The 23,558-nt window shown below is 42.2% G+C and overlaps 2 protein-coding genes across 2 annotated transcripts in view; both read right to left on the reverse strand.

The window, feature by feature from the left end:
• Positions 1-17,351, reverse strand: part of slco5a1 (solute carrier organic anion transporter family member 5A1) — a 56,535-nt gene extending 39,184 nt beyond the window's left edge. The window contains exons 1-7 of the mRNA XM_019866292.1: positions 17,100-17,351; positions 15,378-15,548; positions 15,160-15,233; positions 14,411-14,661; positions 12,872-13,008; positions 10,446-10,541; positions 2,416-3,744 (exon numbers count right to left, since the gene is read on the reverse strand). Of these exons, the coding sequence (XP_019721851.1) occupies positions 2,416-3,343 (928 nt within the window). The 5' untranslated portion in view covers positions 3,344-3,744; positions 10,446-10,541; positions 12,872-13,008; ... (2 more) ...; positions 15,378-15,548; positions 17,100-17,351. The remainder of the gene's footprint in view (positions 1-2,415; positions 3,745-10,445; positions 10,542-12,871; positions 13,009-14,410; positions 14,662-15,159; positions 15,234-15,377; positions 15,549-17,099) is intronic.
• Positions 17,352-19,902: 2,551 nt separating this feature from the next.
• The window catches only part of prdm14 (PR domain containing 14), a 4,844-nt gene continuing 1,188 nt past the window's right edge, over positions 19,903-23,558 (reverse strand). The window contains exons 2-8 of the mRNA XM_019866258.1: positions 23,325-23,384; positions 23,091-23,254; positions 22,714-22,984; positions 22,192-22,394; positions 21,954-22,055; positions 20,440-20,659; positions 19,903-20,137 (exon numbers count right to left, since the gene is read on the reverse strand). Coding sequence (XP_019721817.1) covers positions 19,980-20,137; positions 20,440-20,659; positions 21,954-22,055; positions 22,192-22,394; positions 22,714-22,984; positions 23,091-23,254; positions 23,325-23,384 — 1,178 coding nt within the window. The 3' untranslated portion in view covers positions 19,903-19,979. The remainder of the gene's footprint in view (positions 20,138-20,439; positions 20,660-21,953; positions 22,056-22,191; positions 22,395-22,713; positions 22,985-23,090; positions 23,255-23,324; positions 23,385-23,558) is intronic.

Here is a 23,558-nt window from a genome sequence, read left to right on the forward strand (position 1 = left end):
GGGGGGCAACCTGTGAAGGTAAATGTTTGATTGATGCATTGAAAAAACATTTTCAAAATAAAAAGGAGTGCTTTGGGGGAAGAAAAAAAGCAACTGAAACTACAATTGACCTTTATAAAACTAACTAGTACACTGGTAACACGCATTTCGGTGCCAAGAAAATGCCAATGGTTAAAACAAAGAACCCCCCGAAACTAAGCAACTTCTAAAAACGAATTCAAACGAAATGAAACTAAAATTAAGTCAAAACGAAATTCAAATCGACTGTCATGAAAAATCCCAAACTATTCTAAGCCTGGTTGGTACCTTAGCAAAACGGCGTCAGCGCGAAAGGGGCCTTACGGCGAAACGCCACCTCAATCCATCGGATTGTTTCGCCTGTTTCGTGACATGACGGGGCGGGGACACAGTTCTCATAATAAGAGGTCAGTGGGACAGCAAGCATCTGCGTGAAAGCCTTCAGCAGATTGAAGGGGCGCTCCACCAAGAGGGTCACATGGGGAGATTACTTTCAGAACGACGAGCGCACGTCCCGACAGACGGCAGGCACAAGGACGATGCCGGATACCCGCTCGGTCTACGTGACACCCTCGCAGAGAGGCCCGAATGCATCTCCTCTCCGTCCGGCCAGCATAACTTGCCGTTTCACGGTGTGCGCGATCACACACGCGCGCGCGCACACATCACATCACACCGCTCCATTAATCACACGCAACCCAGTTCTGCCCGACGAGCCCACATTCCCTCTCGCTGTGCCGCAGGTCCACTTTGCAGTCTTTGTGGTTCTGCGCCGGCTAGACCCTGACGGACTTCTCAAACGGCAAACAATCACGCTAGTAGCAATTTATTGTGGCTATCCAGAGCAAAAATAAATTTAATTTTTTTTTTAAAGAATAAATACATTTTTAAAAAAGGGGTGTAGTCCGGACCAATTTTCAAATCTTTTTTTTTTTTTAACCAGAACAAAAAAATATAGCGCGACTGTCAAGGAAAAAGAGAGGATGGTCACAAAAGAAGATGAACCAGGCGTGAATAAGGAGGAAGTTTGGATCTTTGCGATATTTTTTTTCAGAGGCTGCTGACAAAGGTCATCAATCAATCACCCCATTCCTCGACTGCACCCGTGCTATTCGCCAACAGACTCTCCGTGCTTTGCTTTCGAGCGTCACACACATATGGAACTAGAGGATGCAAGTTTTTTTTTTTTTTTTTTAAAATACATACACAGTATAGAATGCACCTTTTAAAGTCACTTTTATGTTCTATACCGGTAGGTACTCTCTATGTTCAGGGTTCAAGATTTAGATCAGTTTGGGCACCCGGGGACCCTAATTTCTTAATTGTACGCCGAAAAAAAAAAAAAAGGCTTTTGAAGGGCGGGATAGGACGGTATTGGTGACTCAGAATACCTCTGTAGCAAATGTTTAATATTTGCGATAAGTGCATTTTCTTTTTGTGAACAGAGTGTTCGATGGATAAAAACGAGTACAACTAACTACTACAAGTACGACTTTTGAGGAAGTTGCCTGGTTTGTGAAATCAGGGTTGAAAAAAAATGACTTTTATGATCACCACATTTTGTTCCGTTGGCTTGTGGAATCAGGGTTGAAAAAAAAATGACTTTTATGATCACCACATTTTGTTCGTCATTTATCAGACAGGTTAGCACGCCCACCTCACGGTGAAGAGGTGCAGGGTTCGATTCCGGCTGCGGCCTTCCTGTGTAGAGTTTGCATGTTCACCCTTGCCCCTGTGTGGGTTTTCTCCGGGTATTGCGGTTTCTTCTCACATTCCAAAAACATGCATGGCAGGTTAATGGAACACTCGAAATTGTGATTGTGAGCGCAAATGGTTGTTCGTCTATATGTGCCGTGCGATTGGCTGGCAACCACTTCAGGGTGACCCTCCAACAAATGCAGGTATGTGCGTTTATAAATGAACATAATAATTTACTGAAAATTATTTTGCGGACCCCCCGGGGACCACCTGAACCCTCTTTGAGAAGCACTGAATTTGACCAAGGTGCTGACACCGGGTATTGTGGTTTCCTCTCACATTCCAAAAACATGCATGGCAGGTTAATGGAACACTCGAAATTGTGATTGTGAGCGCAAATGGTTGTTCGTCTATATGTGCCGTGCGATTGGCTGGCAACCACTTCAGGGTGACCCTCCAACAAATGCAGGTATGTGCGTTTATAAATGAACAATAATTTGCTGAAAATTATTTTGCGGACCCTGGGGACCACCTGAACCCCCTTTGAGAAGCACTGAATTTGACCAAGGTGCTGACACAAGATTTGGATTTGGTCTCTGAGCCCAACGCGATTGCTGCAGCCAACGCATTTTGCCGTACCGTGTCAAGCATCTTCAGGGAAAAAAAAAAAAGTGCATTCTGAAGCGCAGGTGGCCTTACCCAGGTAGAGAGACGCATTCTCCTTCTTCACGTTATCATCCAGATAGGTGGGCCCGAGGGTGTAGATGGGCGTGGACCCCATGCCCACCAGGATCTGGGCGCAGATGAACAGCGCCACGTAGAGGTTGTGTTCGTTGCCTTCGTGGTCACGGTGGCACGACGCCGCGTCCGCCACCTCCCGCTCGCTGCCGTTGCCGCCGAGGCAGAGACCCTCTTGGCCCACCGACGCGTTCATCTCCTGGATCTGGTATGGCGGCGAGATGAAGTGGGGCAGGGAGAACAGCGCCGCCCCGGCGGCGATGACCACGGCGCCGACGGCCAGCCAGCGCGGCCTCTGGCCCCGGCCGCCGAAATACGAGATGAAGACCACCACCAGCAAGCTGCCGATGTCGAAGCAGCTGACCAGCAGGCCCGACTCGGAGCTGCGCAGGCTGTAGCGCTTCTCGATGGTGGTGATGACGCTGCTCAGGTAGCCCGAAACCATCAGGGACTGGATGAACGTTAGGTAGCACATGCAGAACAGGAAGCAGCGCGAGTCTCTGAGGATAACGCGCACGTACTTCCTGGCCGGGATGCGGATAAGGCGAGAGAGGGAGAAGCCGACCTTCTGACCCCCATCCGGCCTGTCGGGGTCCACAGGTAGGGAGCTGCTGAGGCCCACCATGCTGGACACAGAGGGGGAGAAGTCTGTCCTGGAGGAGGGCGACTCGGGGGTTTTAGGCGACGGCTCGTGGTTCTCTTCCACATGAACGGCAGCGGCGTCAAGCAACGCGGCTTCCTTGCAGTGATTCTGGCACGGCGCGTTCAGGATGGGTAAGCTTTTGGACTTGAAGCAGCTTTCAGAGTCCAGGTACTGGTCCTGGAGCTGGAGGATCTCCAGAGATTCGGAGTGATCGCTGCCGGTCTCGTCACTATCTGAAGACGTCATGGCGCAGCCAGGTGAGAGGAAGAGGAGGCGGAGGAAGGGAGGTGCAACTCTGAGGGGGCCCCGGCTGTGCTGGGAAGGCTGCTAGTGCGACATGGGGACTCAGTTGGGAGGCGTTGAGGACGAAATTAACGACCTCCCTGCCGGCATCAACGCACCAGACTGGATGCCTCGGGTAAAGGACATTTTTTTTCCAACTGTTGTTAAGACGGCGCACCGAGAATCAAATTATCCTCACAAGCCAATAAGCAAAACCTGTGACTACAGTCCAGGAGTTCTGAATCTTGGGGTAAAAAAAAATAAGATCATCTGATTTCTGTCTGATTTAGACTCCCATTGTGGTGCTGCGTGTTATGGCTCTTTGTTAGATGCTCGTTTTCTTTGTTCCACAGCAGAGCAGCAGCCTAGAGACACAACAAACAACAAGTATTGATGGTGTCCAGAATAAGGACGTGTGCATTTTACGCCTCAGGAAATCCTGAGGCCAGGCAATTCAGAAGCTGAATCCTTTCAGGTTGAAAAGCTTTTTACACACACAACTGTATTCTTCTCATCGAGGATCATGATTTTTAAAAGTTGCATATGGGAAAATTACAATACAAACAAAAGAAATAATTGTTTTGGATATTTTTTCCCCACTTGCCAAGTTTGTTCTGTAGCTTGTTTTATCCCCAGGTGAAATTTTACATTTTGGAATTCACTTGGGAGAATGTACTTTTTAAGTCCTGTTATTTTGCGCCATCAATATATTCAAGACACTGTTGTTGCTCTGTAAGAGATATTGTGCACTGCATATTTTCATTTTGTTTAGTCTATGTACATTTGAATTAATGTTGTTTGAAAAAAATAGAGTATGAATAAAAATACGATATTGAAAATGATTATTTTGTTTACTGCCACAATTTCTGATATCATTTCCGTGTGCAGTTTGCCTGCGTTGACCAAACGGTCGCGGATGCACTTTGTAATCACGAAACTACTGAATTCTAAACCAACAGCCGCCCTCAAACACCACAAACAAAACATACGACCAAGTGACGATGTTGTCAAAACGTCCCAAAAGACTAAAACGAAAATAAATATTAAAAAAACTGCAGCATCTCTCCCTTTGTCACCGCACACAAACACAGTTGGAGAACAAAAGAGCACGCTGTCACTAAACGTCTCACTCAGTCACTCTGACGACAAACACGGCGCGACAATGCCACAATATAGATATTATCGTACGAATTTGTCCCGAAGAGGCGATACATTTGAATAAGTTGCTGAGAATGACTTTAAAGGGCGGCTGTACTCACACGGGGCACAAAAGAGGTAGCCTGTTGTTGTCCTTGTAGCGGGCGCTCGCTGAATGAAATCTGTTTGATGCGCAGAGCTGGTGCTGTTGGCGGCGCCTCCATGGACCGTAGGAAATTAGGCAACTTTTGTAGTTTCACACCACAAACAAAACATACGACCAAGTGACGATGTTGTCAAAACGTCCCAAAAAACAAAAACGAAAAAAAATATAAAAAAAAAAAACTGCAGCATCTCTCCCTTTGTCACCGCACACAAACACAGTTGGAGAACAAAAGAGCACGCTGTCACTAAACGTCTCACTCAGTCACTCTGACGACAAACACGGCGCGACAATGCCACAATATAGATATTATCGTACGAATTTGTCCCGAAGAGGCGATACATTTGAATAAGTTGCTGAGAATGACTTTAAAGGGCGGCTGTACTCACACGGGGCACAAAAGAGGTAGCCTGTTGTTGTCCTTGTAGCGGGCGCTCGCTGAATGAAATCTGTTTGATGCGCAGAGCTGGTGCTGTTGGCGGCGCCTCCATGGACCGTAGGAAATTAGGCAACTTTTGTAGTTTCACCACCAAAAGCGACACCAAAGGAAATATGCACACACTATTCCAATTCAAAAGTTATTTTAATATTAATTCGTAGCCTATAACTAAATAGTTACAATAATTTACGAGGCGACGAAAAACGTGTGTTTTTGAAGAAACGAAGTCCCTTGAACCATCTTGGGACTAGTAGTTTCCAGTTTTTGATGACATAACTAGCTAACGTTAAAAACCTAATATTAACAAAACACGTTACATTTACCGCAAACAAACTGGAAAATTAGCACTACTACGTTTTCAGGAGCGGTATTATACTGACATAGTGACGTCGAATAAACAAGACTCGAAACCTCCATACTTCTTGTACCGGCATGCATTTCGGCCCACTATGGCGGCCTGTTGAAGAGGACTCCGCCATACGTCATCTCGACAGCTGGTCAAACACAAACGCCATTCAGCACACTAGATTTGTAATATTGTAATATATCACTGATTTAAATATCACACACGAACGCCATTTGGCACACTAAATATGTAATATATAACTGATTTAAATATTATTACTGGTTAAATATTATTAAATAAGACAGCACATCGCACTATTTGCAATTTTAATAATCTGATTACCTGTTTTAATAATCTTAATCCCTTGTAAAACGCACAACCACCCCTTTTTCCTCACTCATTTCACCACCAATCTGGCACCACATAAAAATAACTGTGGGGGGGGGGGGTTAGAGGGGGACGTCACACGATTGACTCACCGTTTATTTGCACATTTGAAAATGTGTGTTTTTTTTTTTTTGCAAATAATATTTCGGGGTTCTTATCTGCTACCAAAAGAAACCCAGTAAGTTTCTTAAAGTGTATGGGAAATACTCGAGTAATTCTGATTTGTACATAAAATGTGTATTCTTGTGTGATCTGAAAGAAATGGAGGAGGAGAAACTGCAGCAGCTGACAAAGCATTGTTACAAACGACTCCAGTGACGTGAAACTCCATTATTGGAACAAGACTATGCCACTGTAAAAAAAAAAATGACACACACACATGAAGTGTATGCAGTACATCAGTGATTTTTTTAAAAAACAGATGTATTCAACTCATCGACCACCAGATGGTGTCGCAGTATCGTCGCTGTAAAACCGCCATAAAGGAATGAGCTGCAGCTATTTGCAAGAGTCAATTTTGACACGGTTAAAGTACCGTGACAAAGGAAAAGTTAATCCGCTGATGCAATACACTATTTGCGAAATTGTAAAATGCAAGAATATTTGTGTGTATTTGTTTACTTTGAGAGGAAAAAGATGCTTTGGCACAGAATACTTCCACTACAAAGAAATCACCAACTCTGGAGACAAAAAGGAACTTGAAGGGCTTTTTTTTTTTAAATCAATTTCCAGAAAAATCAAACAACCGTAGAGACATCTATGAGGGAACTATATACTACATGAAATCAAACTTCTGCTGACAGGAAAGTTAAGCATGTGAGACACGGGCAAGTGAATGCGATTCGGAAGCCCACCGCTAGATGGCGGCAACGAACTTCACAACATCCAGCCACAATCAATTCACATTGAGAGGAAGGACAATAGCAATTGGCAGCGGGGGGGCCCAAGATGGCGACCGAGTAGACGGACTTAACTAAGCTGGCGCCTATTAAATTTATTAGGTTGTATATGTTTTATATTTGAATACTGTGTCTACTTTGTTCTTCCCAACATTTGTTTGTGAATTGAATTGTTCAATAAAGGGGGGGGGGGGGGACAATCTCAACTGGTAACAGTTATGCAACATCAAAATGGTTTGGAAGAACATTCGGTGAAAGTCAAGTTTATATGTACTGTGTTTTTATGTAGTCCACCAGTGTTGAGGGCATTTTTTTAAAAATGAAGCAACCTGTTATAAATAAATGTGGGTGTTTTGGGGCGGGTTGGCAGTGGAATGATTGCATTTGCATTCATTTTAATGGGTTAAGAGGATTTGGTTGTGTGTGTAAAATATGAATGTGTTACAGAACAAATTAAAACTTGAGGCACCATTATAGAGCCTATTAGTTTGTAAACAAGATGAAAGATTGTTTTGTTTTAAGATGAAAGATTGTTTAGTTTGGGAGGTTTTTGGTTTTTTTTTTTGCTATTTTTAACATTTCATATCATTTGTATGCTCAAGTGAAACTTAAATCGTCCTGATGATGACATCAGCCGCAAATGTTCCCGCTGGCCTTGGAAGAGGTAAAAGCCACAGTGGAGGAGGGGGCGCGCACACTCTTCCTGTCAACCGTTCCTACTTCATTGACACGGACAGGAATCGCTAATCAAAGTCTGTCTGGTTCTCCGACGCTGACCCGTGTTCATTAATACAACATGCACACACACATACACGAAAACATTATTCAGCCTTGGCTAGCTGCTGCGACATGTACGGTAAAATGAGGCGAGGCCTCGTGTGACCGGAAGTATTGAGAAGCAGAGTGCTTCATGTTGCAAAATAGGCTTTCTTTTGCGGTGCAAATAGAGGATGTCGTCATGACTTTGTTTTAGTAAACCAACAGGCTGGCCAGTCATTCCTTTGTATTGCAATACAATTTTTTTTTTAAATGGTTCGACTTTGTATTGTTAGTAGTCGGCTGCGCCACTACTTTACGTTTTTCTGTTTGCGTTTTTCTGCAGCTCGTCTTTTGAGCACCTTCCAGGAAAAAAAAGGCCTGGCTTTGAATGAGTCTTTTGTGTTGTATGTTTAGAACCGCATACAGTCGCGCTTGCTCCCTAAATGAGCCTTTTCAGTCGACGCAAGCCCAGCGAGCAGCTGATGCATACGAATCCCAACAGGAGGGTGCTGGTGTGATTGTGTTTAAAAAAAAAAAAAAAAAGTACAAGGGGAAGCCATGCCCCCACCACCAGCTAAAAATAAAGACCCCCACCATGATGAGCAATTGGAGCAGAATGGGCTCTCCTAACTCCCATTCCATGCTTATGCGAAAGCCGAGCCACCCAGTGAATGACAAAAGGTGGCTTCCTAATCAACGACGAGGACATGAAGAATAATGCAGTCCTTTCTCTTCGCGCTGATGCTCAACACTGATAGCGCGCACAAGCAAGCGCGCTCCCATGCTGAGGGATGGAACAACATTCAACGTGCACTCCAGTTCTCAGCGGGAGGCCATTCGGGGTCCTCGGAGAAGGAAAAAGTTTTGTATTTTTGTAGGAGATGGGGAAGGGTAGTAAAATAAACCCACTTTGGACATAATGAGGCTTCTTGCAGATTTTTATTAGATTACACCCAAGTTAAAATAACACCATCTACTTGTCTAGTCAAGACCTATATTTTTTGTTGAACGCTTGATTTTATTGGATGTAAATCCACTATGGGCCACTAGATGGCGGCACCCTTACGTGTCAATTTGAAAGAACGAAAAGCGTCAGCACAGTTTTTGTTGACTGTTTTATTGACTCATCATGAAGTTGCATTTCCATTTTTGGATATGAAGGATGTCTCGCCTATTTCATTAAGTGTGCCTTGTTGCTCTGGGTGGGGTTGGAGAGGAGCTGTTGTGAACCCCCCCCGCACCCCACATTCTAAACAAGAAGCCTGTCATTTATTAGTCAACTGTTAATTGAAGACGAAGATGATCAGTGGCTTTATTGAATCCCATTCGGATGGCTCTTTGTCAATCATGACGTGAGCATCAGTGCAGATGCGGCATCTGTTACGTAACGTGCTGCGAAAAGGCACACACTGACCTGGGGGCAATGTTGCGTTCAAGTCGGCTGGAAAGTTGAACGCCGAAAATGAACCAGTTTCTCTTCAAACTGTTGAAACATTTCATGTAAAAAAAAAAAAAAAGTTTTGAAGAAGCATTTCACGTAAAAATGACTATGGTAAAAATGAATATGAAAATTATCTCCCCATGTTAAATCAACGCAGTGTGTTAAAAAAAAAAACAAAAAAAGATTTTGCCCTGCAGAAAATTTAAGAAAAGGTTTGATTGTTATGGCAAAAAACAGTAAGAAAACTGAAATTTCCCAGGTTACTTGAAAGCAGCATGAGTTCTACAAAAAGGAGAGTAAAACAGAAAATGAAAAATATAAAAGTGTTTGTGCTGTTGAAAAATGTTATGTAATGACCCAAGTGTCATGAATGCAGCATGCAATTCACAAAAATGAGAAACTAAGAAAAAAAAGCAGAAAAAAAAAGAAAAAATGTTACAAAATACCTTGGCGTTCGCCATTTCCCAATTTTCTGGAACATGGCCTCAGTCGTGTCTGTCTGTGTGTGTGTGTGTGTGTGTGTGTGTGTGTGTGTGTGTGTGTGTGTGTGTGTGTCTGTGTGTGTGTGTGTGAGAGAGTTTGCAGTGCGGGGCACACATTAATGATCGCCAGGCTTAAACAAACCCTCTGTGGTTGTTCGCCATCGACCCGCTGATCCACCGATCACAACCGGCTAACGGATCCGCGGAGGCCGTAATTGACTTGCTCTTTGGGACTTCACACACACACACACACACAAACACGGGCGCGCGCAAACACAAATACGTGCGGGATTAGCAGCCGCCATTAGCCACGCCCCTGTTGGTCTTTTTGTTGAATTGTTTGTTGTGCTCGTAGCGCTAATTATAAGATGTAGAGAAACGTGTGATTGCGGTGCTTGGTTGGAGTCCCAGAGGGGGATCAGTGTTTGGGCTGCCCTTTGCGCTGCCTGATTAGAAACGAGGGGGGCAGACAAAAGTATCGATTTAGCTGTCAAAAACGAAACTCCCGTGGAGCCCCCGCTATTCGCTGTTAATTGACGCCCATTGTAATTGCAATGAGAAAAAAAATGGGGATTGCGCTCCGCCTCACCAAAAAAGTTTTTATCTAACCAGAGAATCAGCTATTTTAATGCTAACATATAAGAATGTGAAGCGCCGTAGACATGCTAACTGAAATTAGCGCAGATGTTATGGTAATTAATAAAGCTTCAAAAACCACCAAAGTCACACCTTTGAGAGTTTTATACTATACTAATCCATTCAATTCATTCCTATTTCAAAATATTGCAGATTTAAAAAAAAATAAAAGCCCAAATTATTTTTTTATATTTACCTTTACCTCGTTCTAATGTTTAATTTTTCAGCTCATTTCTATTCCAAAACCATAAAAGTCCAAAAATGAAGAATTTTCTTTTTACACACATACCTTCCGTACTTATTTGGAATGAGACCATGGAAAGAAGTTCATTTTCATTGGGAACAAAGGTTCCAAGAGTTGTACAGAACAAGCCTACCTGGCCCATGAAGTCTTCACAAATGCAGCTTTCGGATTTGGAGGAATCAGCAGGCCCATACCAAATTTCTGCGGGACGTTTCTAGTCATATATATTCTTCAGAAAAGAAAAAAACAAAGCATCAATCAAAGACAATTACGTGTTGTGTATTAAGAGCAGCTACAGCCTTTGCTACCCGAATGCTAACATACAACGGGAAACTCCATCAACACACAGGCTAACAACTAGCATCTGTGTTGCCATCTTGTTACCCTTCAAACAATAGCTATTTGAACACAAAAACTGTTGAATTATGATTAATTGTATTCAATGAGGTTACGACTGTAAGGTTTTATAAAGTTGAACATTATAGAGTGCTTTTTTTCCTCATTTCAAGCCAACGGTAAGCCAGACCTTGCTAACAACGGGAGCTAGTTAGCAAGCATCCGCAGTCACATAATCACTCAAATCATCCCCATCTCCATCCCCTCCCTCATTTTACCCCAAATGAGCTCATCCTTTTTGGCTTCACCCCTTGAAATATGGCCCCCTGGTGTTTATTGGCCCGTAGGCGCCATTAAGGGAAGCAGGATGGTAAAAGTGTGTGTGGTTTGGTTGTGTTTTCGCCCTGGATGGATGGCCCGTCATGAGTCGTATTTCTGATTAACTCAAGAGAAAAAGTGTGTTTGTTTGTTTTTTTTGTTGTTGTTGTTGTTTTTTTAAAGGGCGTTCCCTATCTCTTCTTCCTTTTTCCTTGCGCCCTATCGCTTTATTTACTTATTTGGAAACTTTTAATTAGCGTCGTCATGCCCGACGGCGGAGGATGACTTGATTAAGGCTGTCGCGCGCAGTTCCAGTCTCTAGCCCGCTGATGGATGACTCCCAAGCTTATTAACTTACTCGTCACCCCCGACAATCAATAACGCGCCGGACCTCGAAATGCAAGGAAGGTGAAAGGGGGCGAGGGTGGGGGGCGAAGGGCCGCCATGATGGAGAGACGCATGATTAGCCCGCGTCGCCAATATGGAGAGAGTAGCACAGGTGTATTGATTCGGATGGATTAGGCTCAGTTGCAGAGGCTTAAAAGCCTCCTTGTTTCCTCCACTTTTGCTTGTAATCGTATCTGACACTGTCATGCTGACAGTTGATGCCAAGTTTTCATGCTAACAATCAATGGAAAATGGCGGATTTTTTATTTTTTTTTTACCAACACTCAAAGCACACCAAAAAAATAATTTTTGTTTCACCCCCCCCCAAAAAATGCTCAATATCAGATTTTAACGGGATAAATATGATGTTTTATTGTGATAAATCCGACCATAAAAGATCTTATAATGTGAAAAAGATCACGTGAAAGCATGACTTTTGTCATGTTTTAACGTGACATTTATCAGGGTAAAACGCAAAATTCATCACTTTGCAATCATAAAACCTCACCTGTTAAAAAGCTACATTTAAGATATCCTTTATTTCTCACATAACGTGAAATTGATCACGCTAAAACCCTCAAATTTACCACGTAAGATGGAACAAATCGGAACTTTCCACTTTCGTGGGACGGGAATTTTTAAAAAAAACAAAAAACAAAAAAACTTTCAAAGGTTTCAAGTCAAACCCGCCGCTTCTTGAGCACCCGCACGTTTCCTTTTACCCGAAAGACCACCCATGAGACAAGGCAGATTGAGGAAAGGTCACAAAAAAAAAAAAAAAAAAAAGAATTCCCAACGGGGTGACTTCTCCGCTCCACCAGGGCTTTTCAGCAATCGGAGCTCATCATCGAAGATCATTTTGCCGCCAATGGAGGCGCTTCAGCGTGCCGAGAAGCCTTGACATGTCTGAAGGTGACGTCCCCGCTATCCCACTTTTCGAATGAATGGAACCGAAAGTGGGAGCTGATGAAACACACAAAAGCCTTTTTCGCTCCGCGTGTTGCCATAACGATGACGACTTGATGCGATTTCAAAAGAAAATGAAATGTCCGAAGCAGTGTCATTCCATATACTGTGCACATTTCACCTGCAGTTCCTTGTTTTTTGGTATGTGTTCTACTGATTTTTTTTTTTTTTTTTTTTGTGGCACTCCTCAGGATAAGACAGGTCTACCAATTTTCATGTTGCTTCGTGAAATTCTTTGTCGATCACCTGGCAGTGGATGAAATAAGCCTAAAATGGTTACTTCAAATCCAAGTGGCAGAATTTCTGCCAGGGATGGGTTCTTGAGAATTTTTTTGGTGGGTCTACTCATAATCCACACGTCTATCAAATTTCATGTTGCTCAATGAAGTTGACTTTGGCCGGCTGAATTAAAAATATACAGGATGTGGATTTTCTTTTTTTTTTTTCAAAACAGATATGGCACCAATAAGAAAAAAAACTCTTCTGCTGCGCTAAATCAACACAATTTTTAAAATTCTGATATAAAGTGTGATTACAGCATAGTGTACTGACCTCTGGTTCTCCTCAGTTTGTGTTGTGAAGCTTCCTGAGAGGGAAAGAGCCCTTTGAGATGATGCGCGCCATTAATGTGACCGGTCTCCGTTTCCCAGCCATTGATCTTCCGATGCGGAGCCTCCAACCCCGACTGACTGCGAGAAGACGACAAGCATGATGAAGACCTTCGAAGGTCATCAATACAAGAAATCACTGCTTTTATAAAGGAATTTTTTTTGTGACTCACTGGAAATGCGAAAAAAAATCAAAATACAAAATTTTAAAAAATGGAAATCCTAAAAATACTACCTTTAAAAAAAAAAAAAAAATCTGAAAAATTAATTTTGCAAACATGGGGTTAAGGTAGAAAAATAAGATTTGTACAAAAAAAAGGTCCCCAATGAAATTCACAAAAATGCAAAATCAAATCGGTTTCCTTTTTTTTTTTTCCTTTTTTGGGGTGGGGGTTCAATGGTTTAAAAGATTATTTCTATTCACCATGAAGAATTTCATGCAAATATCACTTGATTTATGAAATTATATATCATGACTATTTTTTAGAAATGTGTTTAAAACTTGGAGCCAGCAACTTCAAACATTTAGCATATTAAGAGGAAAAAAAAAAAACAGCCAGCAACTTCAAACATTTAGCATATTAAGAGAAAAAAAAAAAAGCGATGCAAAAAAAAAAAAAAACACAAAATCCTCAGAGTGTCGCAATATGCGGCCCCGATTACACCGAACTGCACCAAACTGTCCGAGAGCGACGTAATGTTGCACCATGTTTTCCCAAGTCCCCTGAAAGAAAGTTAACTTCTCCACGAAGCTTTCAGTTCGGACATGTGAAGGATTGATGTCATAAAAGCCATTAAAAAGACAACTGAGTGCGACGTTTTTCAAGCCCTGCCTGCCCACTTAGTGGCTACATTAAATCCCTGCAAGAGAAACTTTGTCTCAATTACAGAAAATTATTGCCGACCTCAGCATTTTTTTTCCTCCTTTTTTTTCCCTCCCCCCACTCTGCTGCGATGCACATTATGAGAAATATATGCATTTTTTTTCCTCCTTTTTTTTCCCTCCCCTCCCCACTCTGCTGCGATGCACATTATGAGAAATATAGAGCGGCTTTTACCGTATGCACTCCAGCATGAGCCGTCATCTGTGACTTCTATTAGCTTGCCGCTCAATAGCGCTCTTGTCCTTGAATGTAGTGTTTCTATTAACTTTTTTTTCCTGGTTTGTTTTAATTAAAACCGCTGATGGAGTCTTTTTGGATGGGGGTGGGGGGTGGAGTTGGAGATGTCACAACAGCGCTAATGAATTGGTGATATGTCCGGCAGATGAATCAATGCAGATTGTCTGTATGGCTCGGCATGAATCAGACTGTGAGGGGGAGAGGGGGGAGAAAAAAAAAAGCATAAACAGATCCCCTGCAAGAGAAACTTTGTCTCAATTACAGAAAATTATTGCCGACCTCAGCATTTTTTTTCCTCCTTTTTTTTCCCTCCCCCCACTCTGCTGCGATGCACATTATGAGAAATATAGAGCGGCTTTTACCGTATGCACTCCAGCATGAGCCGTCATCTGTGACTTCTATTAGCTTGCCGCTCAATAGCGCTCTTGTCCTTGAATGTAGTGTTTCTATTAACTTTTTTTTCCTGGTTTGTTTTAATTAAAACCGCTGATGGAGTCTTTTTGGATGGGGGTGGGGGGTGGAGTTGGAGATGTCACAACAGCGCTAATGAATTGGTGATATGTCCGGCAGATGAATCAATGCAGATTGTCTGTATGGCTCGGCATGAATCAGACTGTGAGGGGGAGAGGGGGGAGAAAAAAAAAAGCATAAACAGATCAATTGAGCTTTCACGGCTTGCATATTGCTGACATAACGCAATCCTGGCGAGTGTGTGTGGCCAACTTGCAACCAGAGCTGTAACGCAAGCTCATTTAACATATGGCATCTTTACCATCGGCGGGGTAAACACAGCGGGGGGTGCGGAGGATGGGCAAACACACCGCGGCGCACACATTAGCACACACATACCACACACTAAGCCGATGGAAAGCTTCTTTATGACCCTTTAAAATGGATGAACTTTGTAAAGAATATATATTTGTGGGCCGAGCAGCTCAGGGGTAAGTGTAAAAATGGACTTTTGTTTGGAGCTCACGATGAAAACCAAAAGTCCATAGAGGATTTGTCCGATTTTACAAACAAAATGGCGGTGCTCATCCCACAAATGTGTGTTCCTTACAAAAGAGACATCGCTTGAAAGCATTTTGCACAGTCTTTCTATCTGCCTTACCTATATTTGCAGGACCCAATGTTAGCGTGAAGTAAGAATCCACTTTGCCGAGGCCTCAGGGTCAAAGCAAGAGCCTATAGAAGATTTGTCACATTTTACGAACAACATCGTGCTGGTTATTCCACAAATTCATGTTCATCGCGAATGGGGGTGTCATTTGAAAGGGTCATGTGCAGGCTTTCAATCTGCATTTCCTATAGCGGGACAGAAGCACGCACCTTGACGAGTGGGTCACAAGGATGTCGCTATCAGCTGTCAAAGCTTGAACTTTAATGGAGGCTGGCAATCCTAACAAATCAATGCGTCCCCAACAAGGGGCTCGGGTTTCCAACCACACTCCGAGAACGGGCATCACATGACTTGGATGGCCCCGACAATCATACACCAACCTAGAAGAAAGAAAGAAAAAACAAATCGGATTATTTTTGGTTTTAAGAGGTTAGACGCCCAGAAGCAAGCGGCAAGTCAGTTACCAAGCAGGAGGTGACGCTAGGCTATGCCAACAAGGCTGTAAAGTAGCCGTTAGGGTACATTAGAGGCTCTTTGAAGGCATCATGAATTTTTCAGCGAAGAGGGGAGAGGGGGCGGTGGGGGCATGGTCGCAACCTTAAACACACCACGGGCCCTTCAGGATACTCTCACCTTTAACCCCTGTTCTCCCTTGGGGTGGGTGGTCACGGTCAATGATCTGCCCGGTAACAGAGGACTATCACACAGGGGTCAAGTGGATGTTTTCACATCCTCAGACTGATTAAGGTGCTAAATAATGGCGGAGGGGCAGGCTGACATTGATACAGTGGCATCATGGACTGATTTATACACAGTGAAATGTGCTCAAATTAATGTTGCATTTGATGCTACTAAAATGACATTAGATGCCTCTCAGGCGAATGTGGTGATTAAATGTACATTGGATGGTTTTTAAAAATTATTACAATGGTTACAAAAATATTCTGTCTTTGTAGAGAGCAAATTTTTAATTTTATTTTAGGGTATATCTTTGGGGGAAAAAAAAAATCATTAATATCCTTCCGATGAATCAGAATTATTCTGTAGCTTTTCTGTGTGCATTACTCATATTTTCTTATTCAATTTCAAAAATGAATTATGGAGGATTCTGTGTGCAGAACCAATTCATGATGTAATTTATTAAATATAGAAAAAACATTCCATTTCAAGCTATCAAGAGCATATACTGTATAGACTGTAGCTTGCTTGTATAAAGTGCTGATTATTTTTGTAGTCAACTCATAAAAACAATACATTAAAATATGATTATATAGTTCGATTTCATTGAGTTTTTAAATGTGCATTACATTTAAAAATATAAATAACGGCAATCAGAAAACAGAGACTATTTTTTTCGAACTGAATTGAAAACAAATATAAAAATTGTTCCAATCAACAAGTAACAATGAAACGAAAATTACAATGAAACGCTGCAAAACCACGACAGAAGAAAAAAAATGTAAATCAACAGATTTTATTTTTTTTCGATGGTGGGGGCGTGTGTGGACACTTTTTTGGAGGGGGGGGGCGCCTCCGTGAGCGTGAGTGTGTGTAAATGGATTTAGTTTAGGCGAGATTAGCCGCACAAAGTGAGGCAGAGACATGCACGTCGTGGATGCGCTGGGTGTCGGGAGTGTCCATATGCTGCCAAGCCTTCCCTCGGGGACCAACACATGCCCCTCCACTGCACTGGGTCAAAATGGACACTTTGAAAGATATATTTGGAAAATACTTTCAAGCCTTCAAAAAACAAAACACAAAACGTTTCTGGTAGATGAACCATAGCTAGTTCGCTTCATGCTAACACATAATGGAAAACCTCATTGACCGACTAGCAAATAACATCAATTTAAAAATATTTTAAATTATAATACTATATGTTGTCCCTCATTTTATTCAAATACACAAATGAAATTGACTGGCTCACTCACCTGTGTGAATAAATTTGGTCTTGGATGGAGTGTACGTCACAACAGCAGCTCGTCCAATTAAGTAAACCACCACGCGTGTTTCAAACACTATGAAGCGTTTAATATGTCCCTGTTTTTGATGGACACGATTTTACTGACCATCTTTTTGGTGGATACATATGGACCAAATCCTCACGCACTTTCAACGAACTCTCCACGATGTAGAAGGAAAATAACAGTTATTTATCGACTTGAGATCGACGTTGCGACAGGCTTGACACGCTCTTCTTCTCAATTCCAGCCTCGCGGTTGGAGGCGCTGTTGAGCGATGTCTGCTCTCGTGTGGTTAATACTGGTATTACATCTTTCAAAGGCTTGACAATATAGTTTTATGTTTCGGAAATGAATATAGGGTCAGTCCAAGTGTGGGTGGGCCGCCAGTTGCCCATTCCTCTTTTATAAATAAATACATAAATAAATAAATAAATTTATGTCATGATTTAATCCGTAAAAATCCATGTGATTATGATTATTTTGAAAAGGCCTCATATCAGCCGATATAATGGACCGGCAGATTTATCAACTGGGCAACCAGTATTTGAATAACAACGCATGTCGATAAATCTTTGAAAAATATTCACAGGCAAATATTCTTTATCCTCTGCGAAAACCGATGAATATTACTATTCCTCTTATTTGCCACCAGGGACAAACTATTAGGAATAGTAATGTACACCAACCGCCTTAATTATGTGTACCATCCAATGAGCAACTCTGTAAGTTTTTCTCAAAAATAGCCATTTTTGTCTCGCATACTTCACGTCGTGCTGTTACAGTCGCAGTACAAGAGGGTTTTGTGTGGCGCACGCCGAGAGGAAACCAGCGTGGAAGAACATGGAACAAGTGGAATGACAAAGGCGAGTGTCGGCCTCACATGCACATCGGATCTCTTCCGCATGTGAATGGAGCATCTTCCCTACTGCCCTCATCTTTTTAGTACACTCCCTTGTCTTATCATGTTGAATGGAGGGCTGGAGGGGGCTGGAATATGTTACCCCACGGGAGCACAGTGGATCTCCACTGCAACCCCTGTGGAACAGGGTGAGGGCCATCTGCCCCCTTCTTCTTCTTGGGAGTAAATCCCACCTTGATGAGACACGCACACAGCGCACACACACAATATGGAGGGGCGTTACAGACAGTGTTTGATGTGCCTTTCTTATGGTCTTCAGCAACCTGCCAGCCACTGAGATACTCGATGTGTGCGTGCGTGCGAATGTGCATATATGTTAATCAATCACCCCATGTACCAAATTGAGAGAGAGAGAGAGAGAGAGAGACTATATGTACTGTAGTTTGATAATAACAACACATTGTGTGTTGTGAATTGCTCTAGTGCTTCTATTATTAATATCAATATAAACATAAGCGCTGATGTCTCAATGGAGCAATTATTGGCCAGTAGGGGCGGGGCTAGACTGTGGATGATCTCTCCATTTGAGTGTCATTCTCTCTCTTTCTTTCTCTCTCTCTCTCTCTCTCTCTCTCTCTCTTCCTTTTCTTTCCATTGTCTCTCATCCCATCCCGCCACAAAGTGGAGGAGGTAGTGGGGGGTGCACTTTTCTTTGCGGAGACCCCCCCCCAGGGGGTCGTATACATGGCAAGGAGGGAGGATCCGCTCCAATCATATACTTGTTTGAGCCTCTATAGTTGTTCTATTTGAAGGTGACCCTTCACCCCCGACTTGCCTGCAGTCCATCCAGCCATTTGTCAATGGACGCTTTTTGTCTACTGCACGTTACCCCCGAAGTAAAGTTCTGATGTTCTAGTCGGCTTTTCTTGACGTTGTCACGGCTGACAGCACAATTCGGTCTGCAGAGAGCTTCTGCGACATGAGACGTTAGTGTTTGAACGTGTTAGTCGGGAGAAGGCTGTAACTCTCGATCAGTCAGTGAGACATGTGGTGACAGAGCGTGGAGGCAGATGTCAGTCAGGCTGTTTCATTGTACTTGTGGCAGTCGAGGAACTGGCAGCACAACACACTATTGTCATTCATTTGCCCCACGGGGACTTGTTTCATTTACACCCTGCTTCTTACATCAGCGTCACACATGCGACGCTTGTGTATGTACGTCAAAACAAACAAACCAAAAGGCTATTTTAAATGGAGATAGTTTTGTGTTATTGGGCATTATTTTTCATTCATTCAAAAAATATGCATGAACAACAAGCCACAAATCATGTGTGCATTATTTAATTAATTCTTTCTCAAAATGATAAATAAAGGAGGCCACTTCTTCAGAGGAAATATGATCAGTCCTTATAAATTACGACAATGAAAAAAACGTGTGTCTCTCAACACAAAGACCAAATAATAACAACACAGTTGGCAATCATAAATGAAATACAAATGTGGGTTCACAATCCACAGCACTGATCACATCCATATAAACAGTTTCACACACGTTTGCTTGATGATTTGAATGACGATGTGCATCAATACAACAAAATCTTCTTCCAACAGTTACCATTTGAAACCAACTGTTTTTTTTTTTTGTTTTTTTTTGCCTTTAATTGGGCAGCATTTTTCACTGTCCCGTTTTATTCAGCGGAGATTTCGGCGCTGTTGGAGTCTCCGTTCGTGGGGCTGGATGGATGGATGGCTGCTGAGGAGACTTTGATTCTCTCCTCTTTAATCTATAATTGCTTCAAACAACAAGGCATATGCAGGAATAGTTGTTACGATGGCATGGCTGTCCGTGTTTTATGTTGTGTTCTGTTATATTGTGTTATTTTATGTTCACTGTTCTGTGAAGCGCTTTGTCCCAGCTGCAGACATTTTGAAAGCGCTATATAAATAGAGATATATTGTATTGTATTGTATAATAAACTTGTTTGACTTTAGTTCCATGGACGATATTCCGGATTTAAAACCGTTATTCCAGTGTAAAGTTGGAAATTTCTTTCGGTGTTTCTTTGACTTTTTGGATTGTCCAAGAGCGATTCCTCCGCTGGTCCATTTTCTGGAGTGAGAATTGTGCTGTCCAAGGTTTGCCTGGCTAAAAAAAAAAAAAAGGAAAGAAAAACTAATTAATTTGAAATGCATATCATATTCATATTTCTTTCACATGCGGAGAAACAAAATTAAAAAAAAAACACCTATAATATATTTAAGTCTGTTGTACCTCATTACTGCATTTTACAACAGGCATTTATTTCGATTCCACAAAAAAAAAAAACGCTCTGGTTAAATATTACTACACGAAAAAAAAATCACGTTCATGAATAAATCGAACACTCTTAAACGCTTAAAAAAACTCAAGTAAAAATGTTGGTGCAACTCATTGATTTAATTTGTTACTTTTATGACTTTTGGCGTGGTACTTGAGTTCCGGCTCCTCCTGGAAGGAAGCACCACACAGGTCGCAGGGGAACGGCTTGTCCCGGGCGTGAGTCCGCCTGACGTGGCTGTCGTGTGCGGCGTGGGAGGCGAAGGCCTTGCCGCAGTGCTTGCACTTGAAAGGCCGCTCTCCGGAATGCTGGCGGATGTGTGTGCGCAAAATGCTGGAGGCAGTGAAGGCCTGAAGTGGAAGGCGAAGACCGGGGAGGGGGTGACAAAGTAGTTCCACATAAAACTTATTTAATCATTGTGCGGCAGTCGCGTTAGAAAACGTGTTAAATTTAATTGAATATAAATTAATCTGTGAATCTCGTGTGGACATTAAATATAATTATAATACGCTTGATTCCATTTGAGATTCAAGACCGGCGATTCATGATTTTAATCAGGAAATTAATTAGAACTACAATTGCTAACATTTGTGGCTGCCTTCAAAAAAACAAAACGTGCCCAATTCAATTGTTATTTACCAGTGGAAGTTACATTTAATTAATATGATGTGTAATAAATCCATCTTGCTGTGACTGGAAATCATGGCTTTGAGCCTTGTCATTAATGTAATTAAAAAGGTGATACATTAGTTCCACTCAGAACGCGACCGTCTGTAAAATTAAAACTTGATGAATTAATACAAAAGGAATTGTTTGTAATTTTTTCCTTTTCATTAATATGCTCAATTATTGTTGCGACCAAAAACAATAATTTCAAGGGTTGGCCTTAATATTTCTAATCAGTAAATAAAGCAGCTCCACTTCTTAAGAATTGGAAACAAAAATCTTGAAAACAAAAATATAATATACTATATTTAATATACCGGTACAATAATTTGAAAGTGAAATATAATTAAAATGCTCAATTCGTTTAAATGAAATCCATCGGGTTTTTTTAATAGTACATTTCATGAAACATACTGCACATTTGACAGGTAATTTCCCGTCATCTACATAGTGCAAAACCAGAGTTTTTAATATTGTAATTCACATTTTTAATCAGGCAATAAAGTAGTTCCACTATACGCTTACTCTTTTTGTCTTTTTCTTAGTGTTTAAAAAAATATGTGCGAAATAAAATCAATATAATTATCATTTGTCCGTGTCTGTAAAAAGAAAATGGGTAAAATGCAACGTGAAAGAAGAAAAAAAGAACAAAAAAGAACTTCTGCTCATTCTACGGTCGTAAATTAAACGTATAATGTGACGAGACAAAAGGGCGAATGTACATCTGGCGATAATTAGCATGTAAGTGTGTCACCGAAGTGTGCCCGCGGAGGGACACAATAGCCAAGCGCTGAATGCGCCGTAAAATAAGGAAGTGAATGAGTGACAATACCGCACAAACATGGCGATTAAAATACCCACCATCTTCGACAAATCTTCCACACCAGACGTACATTCAAAACAATAATTTATAACAATGATAATAATAATAATAATAATAATAATAATCATAATAATGAATATATCGATAGATTTCACCTTGTTGCAATAGACACACTTGTACGGGCGTTCTCCCGAGTGGACTCGCATGTGTTTGTTGAGGCTGGACGACTGCGAAAAACTTTTTCCACACACTGTGCACTGCAATATAATAACAAATCATGTTATAATTTATTGATTTATTGTAAATTTACGAAGTTTCAATGTTCGGGTTCACAGTTTTGTCCTGACTATTTTTTTTTTTTTTAATAACAACATTGAGACATAATCTCAGTACCTTGTGCGGCCGGTGTTTCTCGTGCACGTGGAGGATGTGTATGCGCAGGCGGTCCCTCTTCTCGAAAGAACGGCTGCACAGGTGGCACGGGAACTTGCGGTCACCTCGGTCCACGCAGCGAGTGTATTTCAAATGCTTGTCCCGGTAATACTTGTAGGCAAACACCTTGCCGCACCGGTCGCACTTGAAGCCCTCGCCAGCATCTGAGAGAAAAAAATTATGAAATAATAAATGTAGGTTTTGTTTGTAATTTATTCTGGAGTTTCTTCCTGTGTGCCCGCTTTAGCCACTAGAGGGCAGTATAATACACTTATACTGTACAGACTGACAAAAAGACACCTCTCACTGACTCACTAAGCTGGAATGATATCAGTCTTTCTTTGCAGAGGATCAATAATATATGCCTGTCAGTATGGTGAGATTGTCTACCTACATGTGTTGTTTCTTCAAATGCAAATTTTTCGAAAATACAAGGGCCACTGCAGTTTTTTATTGGTCCCCATCTCTGATTCCTGGTCTCACCTTCAGCGGGAGGGAGGGTGTCATTTTCTTCATCGGGACCCCTGAGGGCGAGCGGGATGCCCAAGAACTGCACGTAGCCGTCTCCGTACCACACCAGGAGCTCCTGCTCACCTCTGATCTCCTTGCAGGCTTCGTAGAAGATCTGACCCTTGACCTGAATCGCCGCCAGGTTCTGTTCGTCGGCGAAGCGGGCGCACTTGACTAGCGACATCCAGTTGCCCGAGCCGCCGCGGCCGTCCACAAAGTGGCTCAGGCGGCCGTTCTCAAACACCTGCGGAAAACACAGGTCGTTCCACAGGATAAAGAATATATGCCTGGGAGTATTGGTAGGTTTGAGTTCAAATATCCATACCCTGACTCCACAAGACGAGTCCTACCTCCCACATGAGGGTGTTGTCGTCATAAGTCTTCATCTCGCTAGTGTTGACCAGTTTCCCCAGGAAGGGTCCGAAGCGTGTGCCTTTGGGCACGTTGCTTTTGGCGTCGGTGAACACGCCACAGTGAGACACGGTGCCCCAGCATGCTTGCACCACGCTGAGACCTGCAAAAGGAACGTTGCTCACGTTCTGTCACGCAACAGAAAAGTGCACTGCAGTGACTTTTAGGCTCACCCTCAGGAAGGTCCAGAGCGTCCTTGTCCAGAGGGAGGACAGGACAGTCTGAAAGGGAATCAGAGTGGATTGGATGACATATTTGGCATCAATTAATTGATAATTAAACATGTATCAAATTTATTAAATACATGTACATGGAGTACAGAATGGATTTTTTCTTTAGTTGTTCTTTTTTTTATACCAGAAGCTCAAAATTTGTAAAAAAAAAAATAAAATTTATATATATATATA

Source organism: Hippocampus comes, unplaced genomic scaffold (assembly GCF_001891065.2).
Source record: "Hippocampus comes isolate QL1 unplaced genomic scaffold, H_comes_QL1_v1.1 scaffold3, whole genome shotgun sequence".
NCBI lineage: Eukaryota > Metazoa > Chordata > Actinopteri > Syngnathiformes > Syngnathidae > Hippocampus > Hippocampus comes.